The sequence below is a fragment of the Excalfactoria chinensis genome, chromosome 3, assembly GCF_039878825.1.
Source record: "Excalfactoria chinensis isolate bCotChi1 chromosome 3, bCotChi1.hap2, whole genome shotgun sequence".
In the NCBI taxonomy this organism is placed as follows: Eukaryota; Metazoa; Chordata; class Aves; order Galliformes; family Phasianidae; genus Excalfactoria; species Excalfactoria chinensis.
In genome coordinates, this window is record NC_092827.1 from 77,140,915 (window position 1) to 77,157,229 (window position 16,315).

At 38.4% G+C, this 16,315-nt stretch overlaps 1 protein-coding gene across 2 annotated transcripts in view; it reads left to right on the plus strand.

The window, feature by feature from the left end:
- The window catches only part of ZFAND3 (zinc finger AN1-type containing 3), a 126,323-nt gene that overhangs the window by 71,670 nt on the left and 38,338 nt on the right, over positions 1 to 16,315 (plus strand). For both annotated transcript variants that reach the window (XM_072332717.1, XM_072332716.1), the window contains exon 4: positions 14,967 to 15,146. In XM_072332717.1, the coding sequence (XP_072188818.1) occupies positions 14,967 to 15,146 (180 nt within the window). The remainder of the gene's footprint in view (positions 1 to 14,966; positions 15,147 to 16,315) is intronic.

The window sequence follows — 16,315 nt, forward strand, 5'->3', positions numbered from 1 at the left end:
AGAAAGCAGGGCAAAATGTTCTCACAGCTTCTAAAAATACTTGTGCACACACACACAAAAAAAAAGCTTCCCGAATTTGAAATGAATGTAGGCTTCCTGACTTCGTCATGCATCTCTCCAGCATGAAATTGGACAAGTGGTTTAATTTTCTTCACACACAGCTTTTTCCTATCTCTAAAGACAGTTGGATACCTTTACAAAATGGTTATGAAAATGTTACTAACAGTATTCAAAGTCTATTTGCAAATTCCATAAAGATAACTTGACAGTAAACAGAGCTTTACCTTCAGACATAGATTACATGAGACGTTTTGCACTGTAAATGGTGTACAGTTCAGTATAAAACAGCTTGAAATATTCCAATTGAACATACTACAGAAGCTTGGATTTCATCCACCGCCTCTGTCACCGTGGTCTCTTTCGAGTCACTGATTTATCTTTGTTTTTCAGAACTTCTTTTAAATGTGCAAATTGGAATCTGCTATTTCAAGCGGGAAGCATCACAAGCAGGGCTGAGTTTAGTGGTGATTTATTAATGCAAAATTCAACTCAGGACAGACCAGACAGAATTAGCACAGCTGTGAGTGTAAATGCCTGCAAAATAAAATGTATTCTTCCTAATATTAAATATGAGGTAGAGAAATCTTGTAATTGAAAGCTGGGCTTCTGTAACCTCACTGTTTATTGCAGATGTAGCTGACAAGGCCTAATATAGCCTGGGGAACTTGGAAATGAAAGAATAAGCAGGAAGTCAGAACAGCATTGCAGCCCAGATTGAATTATGTTCTGAGCTGGGAACTAGAAGAGACTGTGGATAGATGTCCCACTGTGTGTTGCAGGGGTCACAAATTAATTAGCAAGGGAGTATCTTGATGAAATAAAATGCATGGTTTTCATATCAGACTGTTTGTAGAGCTGATGTGTTCTTAGTCATTGCTGAATTTGGCAGGAAGAAGATGGGAAGTAACTGAGGACACTCTTGGATCTCTGTGAAATCGGATGTAGGAGACTTGAAGTAGACTTGCCTTTGAGAAACAAAATTTAAGATTCAGATTTTCATATTCTGATATATTTGAGATTCTGCAAGATATCAGCATGGCTAATACATAAATCTACACATTAAATTCGTAGTTAAAATCTTGGAGAGCAAAAAAAAATCAACACATTAGGCTCCAGATGGATGTAATAACCTGGAATACCTCCATTTTAAACCACTTTTCAGTTGAGCTGCCACTGTTACGAGGAAAATCTATATTAACTCTTATCATCTACATAAACATTGGACAAATAAGAGAAACTCTTAAAGTTGACTTTTAAAATATTTAGTGTTGCCCCAATTTTCTTAATAAATAGCGGGTTTGGTTTGGTTTGGTTTTTTGTGCAAGTGGTTTTTCTAGAGATAATGGAAGCCCAGAGTATGAAAAAAAGAACTGATTCTAGTATTCCTTTCTAATATAGAATGAAATGCTTTTCTTCCAATGCAGCCTGCATTAAATAGACTTATTTTGTTACATTTTATTTCATACATAGGCATAAATATGTAATGCATGTAGTATCTCACCTGCCACAATGGTCCTAAAGTGATTAGGAGAATAAAATCCATCCTTTAGAAGATCTTCTGAAGTTGCTTGCCTCAAAGATATTTCAATGTGAAGACAATTTGACAGCATTAAAGTGGTACCTTAGAGCATTTTAGATGAGGGAGAAAGTCATCTGCAAAGTGTTACCTGTTAGATTTACTAATGCTGTTTACAGGCAAAACACACTTAATAGGGAGCACCTTTTTTCTTAGATACATTTTTGCTTTTTCAGCAAGATCAGAGCATTGGCACGGGTGCATTTAACATTAAAATATGCCCCTTAAAGTTCTTACATCGAAGAACTTAGACTTCAGTTAGAGATGGCCAGTGCAGTGGATGACACAGTTGTGTTTTTTTCCTGAAAAATGGAGTTGGTGCACCCTATATTTATAGTGATATACATAAAAAAATAAACGGAAAAACACTATTATTCCTTTTTTCTTGAATACTTCCACTTACTGTTGTTTAGTCTTGCGAATATCAACTGTAGGAAGCCTATATGTCTGTTCTGAAACACAAGGGATTTGTTTTTATTTCTCGCCTTTACAGAATGGAACTGTGGAATGCTTGTGGAATTTTTTTCCCATGCATTACTGAGTTGCTCAGTATAATCAACAGAGGCATTTCAAGAGAGTGATTTAGATACCTAATATCGCAGCAGTTTTTCTCCTAATGTTTGTACTCTGAATCTTTTCCCAGAGCTGTCCGTCTGCTCACAGTCACGCACAAATTAAATATTAGGCATTGTTCTCACCACTCCTTTGTCTTGTAGAAAACTAATACTAGTACTGATAATTTCCACATATTTTTACAGCAGAATGTAGCAAAGATGAAAGGCATTAGTAATGCTACTGCAATTCTCTCTTTCCCTTTTTTAATTTATGTGTATTTTGAGCTTGGTGGTTTGCTGAACTGATCATGCAAGAGTGCAGGGTGATGCCATTTCATTATCTTCTTCCCCACTGATGAAAGCAGAAGTATCTTCTGTTTTGGAAGAATTCTCTTTAATATCTCCTGATCGTAGGGAAGATGAAAATTTCTTTTGTGTTCCCACTATGGGTCAGAAAGAGGATGAAGGGTGGGGTTTTCAGCTGATAGTTTACTTGAGATGGAAGTGTTGAATTAGGGACTAAGTTGCTTCTGTTAGATAGAAAATCAAATTTTCCATAGCAGTAATTAGTCTAAAGTGGAAATGCATAACAAGAGACACTTGAAAGTGTATTTAAAGAAAGAGGGAAGTTTGTTCCCCATTGATGATGACTGAATAATTTTGAAATCGGTGCTCAGGGAAGGAAGATTTTGCAAAGTGCAATCTAGTAGAACACCTCCCTCTGCTGGTAGACTTCACGTTGTTTAATGTGCTGTGTTACACTTTTTACTAGTAACTTCGTAGTGGGTGATACCTCTTAGACTGCTCTGGAAGACCAAGTCGAGCCTGCCAAATGATGATTGGGTTGTATGAGGCTTTCCACTGTTCTCACTCTTTGAGTACAATGGCAGGAGGTTGGCTGCTAGTCCCAGGTTTATTCCAGTGTTGTCAGTTAACTAGATTTTTCTTCTACTTCCTCTCTTGCTGCTGGAATTGATTGCACTTTGCTGTTCTTGCTTGGCTACTGGAGATAGGCTCTTGGATGTTTGTGCTTTAATCAGGTAATCAGAACAGCATGCACAAAACAGTTATTAGCTTCCAGTAATCATTCATCTCTTCCTGAAAATTTATGTATTATTTAGTTTATTTATGCTTTCTTATTTGAACTGAATTTTACGTGCTGATCCTCAGTTTCTAAAGTAGTGTCTGTAATTACTTGCTCTTGAAGCACAACTGGCCGCCCTAACTGGAGAAGCACGTTACCGTTAACTATTTATCCTCTAGTTTACTAATACCACAAAGCAGAAAACTTAGATATTTTCTCTACAAGCTCTTCAGTATGGGTTGAATCTGTCAATCATATGCCATTTCTGTACAGCACAAGCACCTGAAGAGGCTATACTGTGTAACTGCTATTTCTAGCTCTGTTGAGGCATAACAAAAAATCTCTTGAAAGAATGCTTTCAAACTCTCCTAGAAAACACATTTTAGTTCCTTGCTTTTCTTGAGTATTGCACTCCAGAAGTGAGCAAACTAGCTGAGTATGTGCAGATAGCATTTTTGCCCTTGCTTTCCTTCTTTTGGGGGAGGACTTTTGGCATGTTTTTTCCTGTTCTTCCTCCTGAGCATAATGAATATTGCTCTTTCGTCACCTTCGCCCCTAGCTGAACACTCAAAATACATTTTTCTCTGTCTTGCGTGTTATTAATAGAAGAACTTGTGTACTCCTGTAAATTTTCTCTAAGGCTCTCATCTAGAGAAAGCAAAACAGCTGGAGCCTTTATGTGAGGAGGAGTCCTGGTTGTTAAACTCCTTGAAGCAAGTCTTGGAACATGAAGGATTGGCTGCAGGATCCATTTTCATTTTCAGGATCTTGTTATTACCAGCATTTAATTAATGGATTGTTTAAGGACGAAACAGAGCTGCTGTGATATAGACTTTTGTTTTTTGTTTTAACTTTGGAGTCTTATAACCTCCTGCAGCTCAGCCACTGGAATCAGTGCTGGCAAGACTAATTCTCACGTGTGAGTAATTTTCCAGTGGTGGCATGAAAAGTCAGAAATCACAGATGATGGATTTAGGAAGTGAAAGAATTGTTCTTTTTTTGTTTGTTCTTTGGTCATTACGCATCATTTCTGTATTAGGTCATAGATGAGATTGTTTTAGCCATTTTCAGCAGTGCTCTTCTGACACTGAGAAGTACAAGGATCACTTCATCATGGCAAGAGATACTTTAAGTTCACATGTATTTTGCTGTATAAAAACAAGTGTACTTATCCATTTTTTCCACTGGGGGGACCGTATCTTACTAAAGACAGCAGTCTTTTTTTCATTTCTCTTCCTTTTCTGCCCTTCTTTGAATGTATAGAAATCAGGGAAGCATCTAAATATTGAAGTAGTCAGCATTTGTAAGGGGAAAAAAAAGTTGAGAAAAATCCCTAAGCTTTAGATATGAACTCATTAGGTGACTTATCTTTGCAACCGGCTTATACTAATTCCGTACTTTGAAATGTGTTCCAGCTATGTTCTTTGGGATTAACTGGCTAATAATGAAAATGCCTGTTGCCATTTACTTATTCAGAATTTCTCTATTCTTCTAGATGACAATTTTAATAAGTAGGAATAAAAAGAATTGTTTTCATTAATTCAAAACTGTCACGTTTTGTTACTCACTGAAAAGCCGAAGCAGTGTTTATTTTATGAAAACAGTTGTCTGATACCTGCATATTCATACACTTTTTTTTTCCATGAAAGACTGCAAAGGAAAATACATATGAACTTCAAGTACATACAGAAAATATGCAAAGGGAATGTGGTGTTGTATTCCCGAGCTGTTGTGTTCCACATTCAAAATTTAACAATAACAGGGCAAGTTGTAGCAAGTGCATCCAGTGAAAGTCTGCTTTGTTTGACCTTTTGGATTTGTAAATCTAGATGGCTTTTCCTTTCCTTGTTCCTTGATCAGCCTCACTTTGGCTCTTTTTGTTGTCGAACTGAATGCTGCTCTTGTACATTTCAGTAAGATTACACGATAAGATAGAGAGGATGATCAGGGGGTACCTAAGGGGGGCCTACAGGAAAGCTGGGAAGGGACTTATTGTATATCGTTACAGGATGAGGGGAAATGGCTTTAAGCTGGAAGAGGGTAGGTTTAGACTAGATATTAGGAAGCAGTTCTTTACTGTGAGGGTGATGAAGCGTTAGAACAGGTTGCCCACAGAGGATGCAGATGCCCCCTCCCTGGAGGTGTTTGCAAGGCCAGGTTGGATGGGGTTGTGAGCAACTTGGTCTAGAGGGAGATAGCCCTGCCTGAAGCAGGGGGTTGGAACTACGTGATCTTAAAGGTCCCTTTTATGAGTGGGGAGCCTCCAGCTACTTCCTTAAGCTTCCAAGCTGCTTTGGGAAGTCATTCAAATCATATCATATCATAGTATCATAGTATTGTGCGAGTTGGAAGGGACCTTAGAGATCATCAAGTCCAACTCCCGGGATTCGAGCCCTCTGTGTAGCAGAGCGGCACTTCTACCCCCTGCTCCCACAGGGGGGATTCGAACCCGGGCCCCCTGGTGTTGCAAACGGGAATTCTACCGCTGCGCCACCGGGGCACACAATGTGGAGCTTTCTCAGGTTGTGGTAAAACACCTATGGTTGGCTATTGCCATAGAATATTGCAATCATAAGCTGCTTGTGTGGGCTCCAAACCTAGCAAGGTTTATGCTGTCACTACTGAAGGCTGTCACATTTCATGTACCTCTCTCTGTCCATACTGTTCTCCACTGCTGTTTGTGAAAGACATGTATTTATTGCAGTGAGAAGCATCAGATTCTACTGAGATTTAAAGGAGAAGAAAGAAACTCCTGATGCTTTACTTTGCAATTTATAGGTTTGGTGGTTAAACCTAAATAGTGATAAAGTATTAAATCTTCTTCTCAGACAGATGTTTCAAAAAGGGAGAGAGAGAAAGGCTGTAAAATATAGGATGAGATCTGCCTGGTTTTCCATCATGTAGTGACTGTGGTGGCATTTTGGAGCCTTTAGCTCTGTGCTGCTCAGGATGTGGATGAGTTAGTGGGATGGAAATGAGACAAGGGAGTGAGAGCTTCTTCTTGTTCTTGGGAGAGCTTTTCCGGAACAGCTTCCCAGCAAGTACTGGGGAAAAGGGTCCAAGAAATGAGTAATTCTGAGGATTGTTCTGATGATGGTAGCTTTTAAGATGCCTTCAACAGAGATGAGGGAAAATGGGACTTAAGGGAGATGGACCGTAGACTAGTGCTAGAAAGATTTAATTTGCTGTAAAAAGCCTTCCATCCCTGGTGAAAATCTTGGGAACTTGTAGGCAAATTCTTGAGAATGTTTCAGCTGTACAAGTGACTTATTGACAGAAAATGAGACGTACACACAGTTTGATTGGAACCACATAATGTGGACTGAACGAATTAATTAAAAAATAATAGACACGTTTTGAAATTGGAGGGCTCTCTCTAGGTGTTGGAAAGGGCGCGATAAAATGTGTTACAGAGATAGCTCCGGTACAAGAGAAACTAACTGAAGTATTTCTTTTATTAAAAGAATATTAATTCCTACATGCCTCGTGAATGAAGTGTCCAAAATAAATGTGAGTGGGAATTAAAATCTATTTCTATCAGTTAACAGTCATGTTTTCAAGATCTCTCATTTGAAATAAAAATGCCTCAAGAAGTTCACTTCATTAGTTTACTTGTTTTATGGGTTTACTTAACAAAGTGAACATTTCTCCCCCTTTATGAGCATGGTAGATTTTGATGTACCATCAATCTGAATTTAGTTTGAAGTGGAACATTTCTTACTTGTTCGCTCAATTTCGAAACAAGGTTCTACTGCTAAAAATTCAAGCCATGAAGATGCAGAGGCTCAGGGCAATCGCAGAGCTGCAATGTTTTGTTACTGTTGTTCTTCTCTTAGGCAGTTCAATACTTACTTTTATGCCTTTTCTAGAATTCTGTCTTGTCTGTTGTTAAATGTTCATGTTGCAGATTTTCCAAGCCTGCTTTGGGAATAAGCTCTGTAGATCTGAGCTTCTTAGATGTTTTCCCCAGGTACTTTTCTTCAGACTCTCTTATATTTAATCCCCACTGTTGTTTTACCCTCAGATTGCGTTAAATGATCGTCCTCCTTAAGCAACACATTGATCCTTCAAATAACTGCGTCCATTTAGTTTCACAGACTCATTCTGTAACTTGATATCTATTTAATTGTCCTGGCTGTAGGATACTGGGCTTTCTCATGCTATTTCTCCTTAGAGGTGCTCAGTGTGTCGTCATTGCCAACTTCTGCAGTGTCAGCATGCAAGGCTCCATGGCAAGCTGCCCTCTGGGTGATTTCCTAGCAGTCAGTTTTGGTAGATGTTCATCCAGATAAATGCACTCTCTCCACGTGTCATTAAAGAACAAAATATTTCTCACGGTGATGATCGAGGAGTGGTTGCTTTATGTTTCCACAGTCTATTTAAAGCTCATACTTTCACTATGGGTTGAGTTAGTACAGATATCCTTTGACACAGGCTCTAGAATCCGTGCAGTTTCAATTAGTCAGGTAATAAATTTTCTTAATCTCTTGGTTACACTGTCAGGTGCAGGTGCTACATAGCTGCCCTCCATTAGCTACACTTCTAGCAATGCAGTGATGTCTTTATTTAGTACTTGTCCGTGCTCTGTACTGTATTAAAGTACAAGTGCTAGCCACAGATGGGAGGGATTCTGTAATAGGAAACTTAAGGGTAGATTGTTAAAATAATCCTTTACTTTTTTATAGGTTCAGTACTTTGGATCCTGTAATGACAGGCAATAATATTTGTTCTTAATGTTGGCAAGTTTTATGAAATAATGAAATTTTATGTGAAGTAAGGTAAGAGTGCTACTTAAAGTAATAGTAGGGAATGTGACATGAGGGTTTTGTGGGGGTTTCAGTGACTTGGTTACTGTCCAGCAGTGAAGTAGCTCCAATAGGTAAGCTGTTAGGTCAGTTCAGTATTTCACAGCTATTTTGGGGATAGTGGGATCACCTGCTGCAGAAATGGTGGGTTTGTCCATAACATCCTGGAAGGTGTTGTCAGCCTGGTTAACAGAGTTGTTGTGCATTCTCCTACTCGGATACAAAACTGCATTTCTCTTAAAAGATGTAAGCACGCGCATTCATTAACAACTTGGATTCTGAATTGTAGATCGCTTATAATAATGCTATGCTTGTTATCTAACTAGCCTTTGTTTATTAGTTCCTTTTGAGTTTTCTTGATAAGTAGTGGGCAAAGTTTGGTCTAATCCAGACATCCTGTGTAACTGTGGGAGGGAGTCCTTTGCAGCCGGAAGGATGGCCTCCTCTGCAGTGTCACCTTTAAGCAATGGTTCATCTCTTTTGAGGTGGGACCTAACTGAAAACACAATGTTGATCGGGTTTAATTAAAAAAGAAATGAACGGAAATCAATCACGTTAAATATCCTAACCGCTTTTCAGTATGAAAGGTTGTATGTGCTTTGATTCTGGTTTCTGAATGATAAATACAGGCAATTGCTGCTATGATCTGTCTGCTTCCTGCCTTTGTAGAATCTTTTTTTTTTTTTTCCATTTAATTTACCCTTTTTCTCATATTTCTGCTGATTGAAAAAGAAAATGAGATGTATATGAAAAGCCCGGCTTCTGTAACGTGCAAATCACATTATCTGAAACTGCTGTTAATAATCTGTTGGTCTTCTTAGAGGTGCTCCCAATTCTAAAGTTCAGTCGTAGAGAATATACTCTTTTCAGTATTTTTCATAGATTGTTAGTTCTTGCTGTACTTGGGGTTTAACTGTGAAAGCGATGAGCTCTGCTGATAACCTCTGTATTTTTACACAAACTATTTCCTGTCATCTCCAGTCGATGTCTCAGTTCATTCACATATTATTGCTATTATGTACTTATTAAGAAATATCTTTCTGAATGTGTATGCATTATATTTATAGATAAATATTTGTACAGCTCTTAGCTCTGATTCTATGTTATGGTTTTGGTTGTCTTCTCCAATACAAATGCTTGTTTCAGTTCTGTAGTGTATTCCCCGTAGGGCAGAGTCTTTACAAGTGGGCTGCTGCATCTTTGTTACCTAAAAGAGGAAAATCTTCTCTTCCATGGAGTTTTATTCAGTCTGTTGTCAGAGCTTTAGATTTCATTCAGGTATCTACTTAAGGGAAATGTTTTACCCATTTCACGCTAATTATGCAAAATGCAGGTATAAAGGAATGGCACTTGCAATGCCTGCAGTAGGCTATGAGCCAGAAAAGTCCAGTGAAGAGTTTAAAAAGGGGGTAGGGGGGGAGGGAAGTAAATAAGATCTTTAGGACTTGGTAATATACTGTGGTTGTCATGTATGAGCAGTCACACAAAGAATAAGAATGATCCAATAACTCAAAACAATCAGTTCACTGTAATGCTTCCAGTGTCATAATATTTGTGTTACTCCTCACAGAATACTCTCCAAAAAGCACTTTCTCTGAAGCGTGAAGCTGTGCTCTGCTTAGAGTAAGGTGAAAATCTCTTGTGTGCAGTGTTGTGATTCTAATGAACATCTGATGTAACACTGCCATGTTAATTTATAGTCTGTATAAGAACAAGATGCTCTCATTAGAAGAATGTGCAGCCTGCACATTTAATGCAGTGTACGAAGCAAAAACTCTCCAAACACCATTTTTGCTACTTTACAGTGCTAAGTTATGGGAGCTGCAGGGCTGGAAGGTGACAAAGAGGTGTATTATAGGCTGTCAACCAAAATTACTTTAAGGACTCTAATTTTTTCCTTAGCATTCTGTTTACTTTGACACTTCTTACAACATCCATCATTTATTTGAATGAACCCATTCTTTATTGATGACAACATCTGTTATAGACCAGAGAAAAAGAAGTGTTTGTAACCTTGATCCTTGAAATAAGCTGAGAAGAGAGTTTAGTTTTAAGACCACTTGTGAACGTCATAAATTGGATGATTATTATGCCATAGCATCAGTGCGAATGGAGAAAAAAAGCTCAGGCTTAGTATTAAGTCATTTTGTGTAATATTCTGAGAAACTTGTCTTTTTTAGAATTAAATGCTTAATGATACATTCATACAGCTCATATTTGGTTGAACCTCAAGTTTCCAGTGATTGTAATTACAGGAGTTACTTATCAGGAGCTATAGGGATCTTCCCAGTACAGTTATAGACCCTTTACACTTAAGAAAAAAAGTCAAGAACTCATTATTATCTTAGATATTTTGTCAGATATTGATGGTTTTAATATCAGAAGATATAAACAAATGGTTTTCACTGTCAATATTATTATGAAAATACAAAAAGGCAAAAGATTGTCTTACAAAGGAATTTGTTCTGTCTTTGAACATATCTAGTTTCTTCCTTTCCTTTCCATCAAAACTATCTGAATGTACTGTATGGAAAAAGCATGAAATGTTTGTATCAGTTCTGTGTGTGCACATAGGATTTGCTTGTAAACGGCACAATGACTAAGAGCCTTATTTTTGTTTTGCTACTTATTAACATCCAGTGCATCAGAGCTCTACCTGAGGTTTCCACCTCTGTGAATTGGGATACTGGGGGCAGCCCTTTATCACAGCAAGGCAAAAAGATTTTGGAACTCAAAAATTATTGTTGCTTGCTACTAGCAGCTTCTCAGTCCATGGAGTAAAATCCTCCTTGTTTGATTTCTTGTGTTGTTTCGAGAGCTCTTTTTGACTGTTAATCCCCCATGTGAGAAGCAATTAATTGTCAAGTTGCATTTGGGCGCAAGCTCCACCTGGTAACAAATGAAGCCAACAACAGGAGAGAGCATTTTTTGACAAGTGGAGAAACCTTCCTAACCTGTGTGCCAGTGTAAGGCTGTATAAAGTCGTAACACTGCATTGTGTTAACTAGGAAAGCGGAATGTTGAGTAATTTCATGTATTTTTTTGGTCTGTTGTTATGCGTTTTGTCATTGGTTTTGCTAGCATAGTGAAAGCCTCAATAAAAAGGAGACTAGTTAATGAAGGTGTTTTGCACGGGTCTGCGGTTAAATGAAAAACTTCTGGAAATGATAAATTACGTGCCAACTCTTGTTCTGCTTTGGTTTCTTTCCCACTGAGGCTGTTATGGGAGGTCATTGTTCTCTCAATAGAATTTACATTCTGATCTTAATCGGAGTGAAACCTCCCCTTCAGAACTTGCCAGGATCTTGCCTGTTATTGTGTTCACATTTTTGTTTTGTTTTATTTGTTAAGCAGCTAAGGCTTAGCTGAATTCATTCAGACACAATTGCTGCTGTAATTGTTGCCTACTCTTACTGCCTTTAAGGGAGATGAAGGTGGTCTGCCAGTTACATGTGCTAACAGGTGTTCTGGCCAAAAGAGGCCAAATGCAGTCTGCTCTTACTCAGGAAAGTGTGACACGGCTAATGCATCATGTCATTAGGTGCCTATTTGCAGCAGTAAAATACTGGACCTCAAATTGTAAAGCAGTATTTCAGAATTTTGTTGAAAATGTGAGTCAAAGTTCTAATATAGATTATACTACTGAAGAGGTTGCATATTGCTGTCAAAATTGTGTTACTAAGACAACTTTCAGTAATTTTCAGTAATACAGCCATATTTACTAATAATTCAGTGCATGTAAATGGTACAACTTCAGTTCCAGCTGTTGTGTCATAGGCATTTAAGAACAGGAGTTTAGATATTTTCCTCAAGTACTCTTGCCTGCAGTGAAAAAGTGTTTAAAAAGAGGGGTTGGGAGATGTCCCCGGGTCCTCCCAAGCATTCAGGTTGAAACATTTTTGAAAGTTAATTGATCTGCAGACTGGGTAAAAGTCAGTTCTGAATAGAAAGTCCTGGAGAGGGAAAGGCAAAAGGCATTTGGGTACCATGGTGGATTTTGCTTTCGTGTTGCCACTCAAGTTATGTTCCTAGGAAGCTTGTTGGGAAATGCAATTACAGCATGATGACTTCTGACAGCCTTTTATGCCCTTTCGAGTTGGTGAATTTATCCACAGGTTGATAAAGTCAACAGTTGTTCAGAAAAAAGATAAAGTCAGTTTATGTGCTTATTAAAGATAGAGCTTTAGGGGGCACAACTGTAGCGCTGGTATCTACTGCACTGTCTTCAAAAGGCTGTCCGGACTTTTGTTATTTAGGCCATTTACTTAAAAAATGTTCTGCATTCATCTGTAAATGCCCTTAGTGGATGACACCGAACTAGTCTTACCTATGTATTTGCATCTATCTAGGAAAAAAATAGCATGTGAATTTTGAGCTTACCAAATTTTAATAAACTCCATAGCACCTATTGCTGTTTCTGTAATGCTGCACTCACTTTTTTTGATGGATTTTGTAGATTCCTCGTGATGTATAATATTAAGCATAAGCCTTTTTTTGTCTACTCCTTGAAAATGAGGTTACTCCCATTTCTGATACACATACACAGTACAGCTTTGCTTTTGTGTGCTGCCTTGGATGCAATCTCATATAGAACATTTTGTCTCTGCAGTCACCTTTGTAGGAAAGTTGTACAATTTTCACTTATTTTCTCAACTGTTATTTGTAGACCAGTAGTTCTTCAAGTGTCTCTGGCTGCGAGCTCTCCTGCCAGAACTGTTGTCTCACTGTAGGTGTGAAGAACTGGAGAATTTCTAAACCGATGGTTCCAGGTCACATTGGTACACCTATTGGATTATAGCTGGTGCTGAATTCCAAGTACTCAAAGCTTTCTTGATTTTCACAAGCACACGAATAATGATCCTGGAGCCAACTTACATGAAACTTTGTAGATAACTAGTGAGGCCCAAGTTAGGTCTGTTACCCAACCCTGACAATGAGCTTCCCACCAGACTGTTGTCGAGGCAGATGAATTCCTGTCTGCTGCCACCTACTCTTCCCTGGCTTTGAGCTTGTGCTTACCCAAGCTCAACTTCTGGCTGAGGCTTCCGCAGCAGAAGTTACAGCTTAATTTTACTGGCAATTTACTCTTGAATCTGAAATCAGCAATTAGGGACTGTTCAACTGCAGTGCTTCCCAGTCCCGATGAGTCATGTTGGAGACCTGCTTCTGATGCATCATCGTCTGCAAATATTTATAGACTGCACAGTTTCTCTCTTTGTCATAACAAGCAACCTTCACTGATACATGTATTATGCTTGCAAAATGAATTCATTCTGCCTTTGTGGTGGTGGTGTTGTTTTGTTATATTATTATTACTATTTTAAAATGTATTTAAGAATGTCAGCAAGTGAAAGCAGCTCATCCTTAGCTGTCTTTACTAGGAAGAAATGCTTTGCATTGTGGGAATAACTGGATACTAAGCAAACCAAGAGCCACTTGGCTGGGAGAGGGGTGTTCTTGAGGGGTGTTTGAGGATGTCAGGCTGAAATTAGTGGTATGGCTGGTAGGAATTGAGACCTGTGCTATGGCTAATCCACTATTCATGGGATATGGAAAGCCCTCAAGAGGGGCTTTGCACTTGAAAAGATTTCACCTGAATCTGGTTTGGAGGTGAGGTAAGCCTGAGGATGGGACCTATCCAAGATATGGAGTTCGGTATTGGGGGCATAGCTGTAATGTTGTACATAGCATAATGTACCATAGTGATTTACTCCCCTTGTCTAGTCTTACTGCCATGGATCAGTGAGCAGCTTGGAATGCCGGTGCTGGAGCAGGCAGTTATATTCAGGCATCCTGCCCTCCCCAGCTTTGTTCTGTCATGTGCTGAAGCAGAAGGGGTTTGGAAAGTGGAGAGGGAGCTGCCTCAGTTAGCTGGAGAAGTACTGCTGCTAGCACTTGCGTTTAGCTGTCTGTTGTAGTAAAGGTCTTGTCTCCCATGTTGCAGGGCTCCTAGAATTACCTGTCTGATAGGGCTGATGGAGGAAGCCTTGATGGCTGGCACATTTGAAATGCTTTTTAAACTGTTAAATCAGTGTCTGGAAACTGGTAGAAATGTGTTCCTTTTCCCAGTCCAGGGAAGTCTTATTTACAAATAGATGCTAAACAATGCTGCAGAACATGCATTGGCTTAGATTGTGGCTGTCCAGCCTTTTGGCTTACCTGGTCTGCGTTAGGCTGGTTTGATGGCAGTAGTTGCAGTTCTCAGTGAATTCTCCAGGTGTTCCTCTGAGATTTTTGCTGTAAGTTTACTCTTTCTGTACTTCATCTTTGAAAACAGTTGTTTACAAACGTATGTACTCCCTTTCTGGAGAAGCTGTTGTGGCTTGAGTGGGAACCTGGGAAGGAGTTTGTCCTGTGGTTGGTATGGATTGCTGTGTTTTCCTGAACCCACTGCTAAAATATTTGGAGATATAATTTTCTGCTCATAGTGCTCTGTTCTTTCTCTTTCATTAAGTCATAATGTACTGATAATAACGTATTCTATTGCTTAAATGGTGTGTGAAGTATTATTTCATTTTCGGTCTAGCTTTAAGTTAAGAAGTACGAAGGAGAGAGCGGCTTTTCATAAATAACTGCATTTAATACTAAAGGCAAATATGACAAACTGGAAAATTAAAAATTATAGCTTTTCCCACAGTAAGAAATTTGTACTTATTTTAACAGAAGCTACAAATGTTAGCAAAGAATTTTCGCTTTCAGATAACTTAGTGGGTGATTTAACTAAAAAAAAAGCAGACATTGCGATGTTTGTGGTGTTTGAGATTAGGAACAGTCAGAATGATAATACTTTTGACAGTGTTTGGGGGTGATTTTCATTGTTCTGGTATTTGAGTAAAATGTATTAAATGAAGCAAATGAGATGACTTATGGAATCTTGTTTTTGATAGATTTCCAGAAGAAGCAGCCAGATGATGACTCAACTCCCAGCACAAGCAACAGCCAGTCAGATTTGTTCTCTGGAGAAACAAACAGTGACAACAGCAATACCTCTCTAACCACGCAGGCCGCTAACTCCAACCAGCAACTTTTGACAGAACTGAATGTAACTTCACCGAGCAAAGAGGAATGTAAGTGCACAAGTCCTAAGTGAGAGCAAAGGAAACAAATATGTTTTGCACCGTTCTCAATGTTATGTTCTATTGACTGGTGTCAGGAGATGTGCCTTTTGATGGTAAAGGGGGACATTAGAAGTGATTCAAGAAAGGCATATTGATGGTTTTAACCAAAGAGCAAAGGAAAAGGGAGTCACATTAGTTTTTGACAGTTCACATTGTGTCTGTATGTTTAGTTTAAAAATCTGCATTCTTTAAGTTAAGCTCAAATGTATAATTTATAGTTACATGTTGCTCAAACCATAGCTTTATTTTAGAAGATTCTCTCTGTAGAGAGAATACCAATTGAGCTATGCTCACCTATGCATCATGTGTAGTAGAATGATGTACTTGTTGCAAGAAACACACTCATTTTTTATGGAGAATCTGCTAGAGTTGCATTTATTTTTCTACTGAAAATAAGAATGCTGACAAAGCACAAGGATTGAGAGGTCTTTGATACGGCACAGTTGCTTTCAATTGCGTTCAGTGTTTACATAGGATGATTTTACTGAGTTTCAAAAGTATTTATTCTGTTTACAGGTAGTTAGACTCTGCATTTATGTTCTTCTTACTTATTCAGAATGGCTGTGGACAAAGCAGTAATTGTTTTTGTAGGATTGCAGTTGCTTAGTAGACTAAAATGCTTAATTTAAAATTAAATTAAAAATTTAAAGTTAAAATTAAAATTAGTTTAAAATTTAAACTAACTTTTCTATCTGTGTATGAGAATATTTTCCGAAATAATAATAGGTAATAGTAATAGTAATAGGTACATCCCATTGTTTAAGCTTGAACCTTCTGATTCCAGTCTTAAGGGTAAATTTGCTGTGTAACTTGTTGCTCCTTCACACGCACAGTTACTGCAGAACACCCATCACTTCCTTCTGTCCAGCATTTGTCCAGGGGAAACCTGTAGTATGCTGTAAAAACAAACAGCAAAGCTTTAAAACACCCTTCCAGTGAAATGTTGTGCTGTAGCATCACATTTGGGCATTCACAGGACAGTGGGATTCAGCATCTCTGCTGCCTTATTAGCAGAGATCTACTATCTGGCATTATAGGGTGCTTTTCTGGTGCTTATTGGGTCAGATTTCATGAATTGTGTACAGTGACGAATTAAATTGTGTTAAAGTGTTTCTCTT